The 6,000-nt window shown below is 35.9% G+C and overlaps 1 protein-coding gene across 1 annotated transcript; it reads right to left on the minus strand.

The window, feature by feature from the left end:
• Positions 1–206: 206 nt before the first annotated feature.
• Positions 207–3,130, minus strand: LOC137006455 (zinc finger protein 271-like). Its single transcript, XM_067367239.1, has one exon. The coding sequence runs from the start codon at positions 3,081–3,083 to the stop codon at positions 1,353–1,355; it is 1,731 nt and encodes a 576-aa protein (XP_067223340.1). The 5' UTR covers positions 3,084–3,130; the 3' UTR covers positions 207–1,352.
• Positions 3,131–6,000: the final 2,870 nt, after the last annotated feature.

The raw sequence follows: 6,000 nt of genomic DNA on the forward strand, positions 1-6,000 counted from the left end.
CTTCTTCACAGGACAGTGCTGTTTCTCAATGTGCTTCCAGATTCAAAATGCCTCACCGGTGAGGCCGAACTATACACACACACATTTTTGTCTATATTGCTTTTCTGTTTCTTCTTGTATAATACACTCTGGGTTGGCATTTATTCTTTGTATTTGTGGTTATTTGTTATAACCTCACTCAGTCAAACAGTTTTAGGAGGGAAAAGAACAAACTTTATTTGTGTAGCCTGCCTTATTTAGGCAGAGTGTTACAATCTTCACTGCATGTATATTTATAACCAAACAAACTATAAAACAACAGTTCTTCCTATATTTGTTTACATTTTAAAAATATTAAACATATGTGGTTCAGGCAATATATGCATATAGTCTGCAAATATAAAACAACCCTAACTCTTTTTGTTAGATATCAGTATTAATTACCAAATAGCTATTACAAAAGTATAAGCAAAAAGTATAAGAAGATAAAATAAAAAATAAAGCAAATGATTCAGTCAAACATACAAAGTCAGCGCTCTGGTAGGCTACAACAGTGAACTATAACTCCTAAGTATATAAAGTTATGATATTTCACTTTTAGTTCAACAAATTATAGATTTATGAGACCAAAGATCACCCGTTAGATATACAAAAGATGAATTATATTATGTTCAACCACTACAGAGACATCAGAGTCAACGGCAAACATCAGAAGGAGTAGCCAAGGTAAGGATGCTCTCAGCGGGGTACGTGAGCGCTGAGCACCAGGTGATCATCTGGATCTCACAACTCCAAATAGGCTCTACTTTTATCAATAAACCACAAATTTGTAAAAAAAACAGTACACTCTTGCCTGAAAACTCTTAAAACTACATATCATGACATAATAACAGTAGTATGTTTGAATTACTTGGGTTTTCTCCTCTGCTACTAACACTTGCTGGTTAGTACGCAATGCATTCTGGGATACCTGGCTGTCTCAAGTCCGCACAAGTCACCTCTCTATGTATTCGTGATAAAAAGGGTGTATCAAGAACACAACCAGAGATTTGAACTGTACTTGGCTAGATGTGAATTTTGAACTGGAACAGTACTTGGACGGCGACTGATGACATTTCACAAGAACACAGACAAGAGCACATATTGAGAAATGGATAACTATGAATAAATGAATGAATGAGGCATTTATATAGCACTTTACTATGTACTACTGTACACCCTAAATGCTTCGCAATCACATCAGGGGTCTCTCCTTATCCACAACCTGGATAATTCAACAGCAGACAGTGCAACAGCGCCAACTATAGGTGGAGAGGAGAGATTTGGTGTGTGTCTTAGAAGAGACGTTGTTTCTCAGCACAAAGATGAACTACTTATGATTTCAGACTGTGGTGATGTGGTTTCTCCACTGCATGGATCTTCATGTGTATCTTCAGGTGGTTTTTAATAGTGAAACTCTTTTTACACTGATCACACGTGTGTGGCTTCTCTCCAGAGTGGATCCTCTCATGTGTTTTTAGAGATGAAGACTGACTGAATCTCTTGTCACAGTGTGAACACTTGTAAGGTTTTTCTCCAGTGTGAATTCTCATGTGTATCTTCAGGTGATTTTTAATAGTGAAACGTTTTCCACACTGATCACACGTGTGCAGCTTCTCTCCAGTGTAGATCTTCTTGTGTTGTTTCAGATTTGCTAACTGATTGAATCTCTTGTCACAGTGTGAACACTTGTAAGGTTTTTCTCCAGTGTGGATCTTCTCATGTGTTTTTAGAGATGATGACTGACTGAATCTGTTGTCACAGTGTGAACACTTGTAAGGTTTTTCTCCAGTGTGGATCTTCTCATGTGTTTTCAGAGATGATGACTGACTGAATCTGTTGTCACAGTGTGAACACTTGTAAGGTTTTTCTCCAGTGTGGATCCTCTCATGTGTTTTCAGAGATGATGACTGACTGAATCTGTTGTCACAGTGTGAACACTTGTAAGGTTTTTCTCCAGTGTGAATTCTCACGTGTATCTTCAGGTGTCTTTTAATAGTGAAACTCTTTCCACACTGATCACACGTGTGCAGCTTCTCTCCAGTGTGGACCCTCTCATGTGATTTCAGAGATGATGAACGACTGAATCTCTTGTCACAGTATGAACACTTGTAAGATGTTTCTCCAGTGTGGATCCTCTCATGTGTTTTCAGATTTGATGACTGACTGAATCTGTTGTCACAGTGTGAACACTTGTAAGGTTTCTCTCCAGTGTGAATTCTCATGTGTATCTTCAGGTTACTTTTAATAGTGAAACTCTTTCCACACTGATCACACGTGTACGGCTTCTCTCTGCTGTGGATCCTCTCGTGTTTTTTCAGAGATGATGAATCACTGAATCTCTTGTCACATTGTGAACACTTGTATGGTTTTTCTCCAGTGTGAATTCTCTGGTGCAGTTTTAATTGGTTTGCTGTAATAAAAGTCTTCTCACACTCAAAGCACATGTACTCTCTCACACCAGTGTGTATTTTCTCATGTTCTTTTAAATATTGCAGCTGTGAAAAACTCTTTCCACACACAGAACATGAATGTGGCTTCTCTTTTGTATGAACTGTCAGGTGTCTCTTCAGGGTTGATGACTCTAGAAATGTTTTGTCACATTGATCACATGTGTGTAGCTTCTCTCCAGTGTGGATCCTCCTGTGTTTTTTAAGGTTTGTTGATTGACTGAAACTCTCCCCACATTGATCACATGTGAACGGCTTCTCTCCAGTGTGAACTCTCATGTGATCCTTAAGATTTCCTTTTTGTGTGTAACTCTTCCCACATTGATCACATGTGAACGATCTCTCTCCGGTGTGAATTTTCATGTGTTCTTTAAGGCTTGATGATCGTGAGAAACTCTTCCCACACTGATCACATGTGAACGGCTTCTCTCCTGTATGAACTCTCATGTGAACCTTAAGATGTTGTTTGGTTGAGAAACTCTTTCCACACTGATCACATGTGTGTGGTTTCTCTCCAGTGTGAACTTTCATGTGTTCTTTAAGGCTTGATGATTGACTGAAACTCTTCCTGCACTGTTCACATGTGAATGGCTTCTCTCCTGTATGAACTCTCATGTGAATCTTAAGATGTTGTTTGGTTGAGAAACTCTTTCCACACTGAGTGCAGGTGAAAGATTTCTTGGCTCTTTTCTTTAGAGATGTCTTTAGTTCTTCACTCTCATAGCTTTCTTCTATCAGGTCTGAAATGAGAGAAAAAAAGTAATTTAACTCTCTGAGGTCTGAAAACGCGCTGGCGCGTTTTGCAGGGTTTTTTTCACATTGCAGCAAAACAGACTTAAAATACTTTTTGTTTCTTTAGCGCCCTCCGGCTGCAGTATGAATTAAAAACTCCATTCATGGAATAGCCTCTTCTTCTTTTAGATGAATCTGTGGACTAAAAATGCACAGAGAGCGCCCTCCGGCTGCAGTATGAATTGCAAACACCAGTGCTCATAGTGATGACAATGAATATTAAATAAATATAACTCCTCTGTATAGAAAATTGACATAAACATATGAGAATCCAATATTTCTCCAAATGTGCATGCTTTTAAACTAAAAGCCTATATTCAGACTCGCACAGATAAACAAGGAAAAAAGTTTGGTCAAGGTGTGTCCTGTGCTCTTTCTCTTTCTATCCAAGTGGTGCTTTCTTGTTTTATTGCAAAGTGTTTGATCTCAGCTTTTGTTTTAGCAGGAAAATCAAGTCTTAGATATTTTTTATATTTAAAACATTAGAGCATTTTTGTTATTTATATTTTTAAAAATATCACGTCATCAAGTTCTACAGACTTGTCTGTAGAAAGTTCTCATGCTCAAAGTCTAGACTGACTGCATCTTTAAATGTGTTATTATCAGTGTCCTACACGATTCACTCAACCCTGTTACTTCTGACATGATTTTCCTCCTTTCAAAACAGGGATTTCTTAAAACTATGAGACCCAGGAAGTGACATCATCTGGGCTCTTTCTAGAAAGTCTCAGTTTTTATAAAAATTAATGACAGCATTCATCAACTCTGTTACCAAAGTTACTGTAAGAAAAGATTTTGCTCAAGTTACACTCACAACCCTGTCAGGCATTCTGGAAAGTTCATTTACTTCATAAATTTTGGTGTTTACAGTTTATTCCTAAAATAACAGTGTTTAAAACTACATTGAAAATGGCTAAATTCTGGAAACACTCCTGCAAATTGAGAACCAGATATGAAACAAATGTAAAATATTTAGTTTGATCTGATGTTGACAATCAATATGAAGGTTTCTCAAACTGAGTATTAAAAGGTGCACAGCTAATGGGCACCATTACAATTTTAAATACCAATAACATTGATTAATTACCATTACAATAATCTCACTTAAAGGTGCCATAGAACTGAAAATCGAATTTACCTTGACAGTTGAATAATAGTTTAGTACATGGAAATGACATACAGTGAGTCTCAAACTCCATTGTTTCCTCCTTCTTATGTAAATCTCATTTGTTTAAAAGACCTCAGAAGAACAGGCGAATCTCAACAGCTGAATCATCAGACTAGGTAAGCAAGCAAGAACAATAGCGGAAAATGGCAGATGGAGCAATAATAACTGACATAATCCATGATATATTTTTAGTGATATTTGTGAATTGTCTTTCTAAATGTTTTGTTAGCATTTTGCTAATGTACTGTTAAATGTGGTTAAAGTTACCATAGTTTCTTACTGTATTCACGGAGACAAGACTGTCGTTATTTTCATTTTTAAACACTTGCAGCCTGTATAATGTATAAACACAACTTCATTCTTTATAAATCTCTCCAACAGTGTGTAACGTTAGCTTTAGCCACGGAGCACAGCCTCAAACTCATTCAGAAACAAATGTAAACTTCCAAATAAATACTATACTTATGCGATTAGACATGTTGCATGACGAACACTTTGTAAAGATCCACTTTGAGGGTTATATTAGCTGCGTGAACTTTGTTTATGCTGTTTAAGGCAAGCGTGAGCTCCAAGGGCCCGCAGCATGAATAGGTGCATAGTTAATGATGCCCCAAAATAGGCAGTTAAAAAATTAATTTAAAAAAATCTATGGGGTATTTTGAACTGAAACTTCACAGACACATTCAGGGGACACCTTAGACTTATATTACATCTTGTAAAAAAACGTTCAATGGTACCTTTAAAAATTAACATTATGTATCATTTCATAGTTTAACTGTTTCTCTAAATGTGAAGAAGAATTTTATGTTTTAAATTACTTTTTGGAAAACAAAAAGTTTTAATGTAACATCAACATTTAGTGTAACAGATTCTTTTTCAATTAATTATTTTTTTATGCTATATTATCCACTTTTTGTATTTCACCCATAAACTAAGCACATTAAGAATTAAATTGGTCTATCGTAAATTAACTGATGCTAATTCAGAACTTCATTCTGTTTCTCCATTACTACGTTTCTGGATATCTGTCAACATTTTAAAGAACTGTAAGAAAACAGTTGAAAGTACAAAAACAAAAATAATTGTTTATGTTAGAGGTCCACAAATCCCCTCAGTCTGTTGAAAATGAAATGAGCTTTAAGTGTCAATTTACAGCAGATCTGAAGACATCAGCATAATAAATGAGGTGAAAACAGGAACTATTGACATGAAATAAAGAGTGTTTTCAGCAGTTTCTCTGTTAATATTGATGATCCTCAGACTATCAACACTCATTCAACAAGACATTCAGACCATTAGCAGATCATCTCACTTTATTCTGAGTGTTTGATGATAGAAACACATTGACAGTGTACAAATTGTGAATAAAAAAGGAATGCAATAATTTACAAATCTCAAACTTATATTTTATTCACAATAGAATATAGATAACATATCAAATGTTGAAGGTGAGACATTTTGAAATGACATGCCAAATATTGGCTCATTTTGGATTTATTTAAAGCTACACATTCCAAAAAATTTGGGACAGGTAGCAGTAAGAGGCCGGAAAAGTTAAATGTATACATATAA

The sequence above is a fragment of the Chanodichthys erythropterus genome, chromosome 3 (genome assembly GCF_024489055.1).
Source record: "Chanodichthys erythropterus isolate Z2021 chromosome 3, ASM2448905v1, whole genome shotgun sequence".
Lineage (NCBI taxonomy): Eukaryota > Metazoa > Chordata > Actinopteri > Cypriniformes > Xenocyprididae > Chanodichthys > Chanodichthys erythropterus.

What these genes read in the sequence shown, in the direction of transcription:
- LOC137006455 (XM_067367239.1), bottom strand. Translation starts at nt 3,083, where the DNA reads ATGAGAGTTCATACAGGAGAGAAGCCATTCACATGTGAACAGTGCAGG.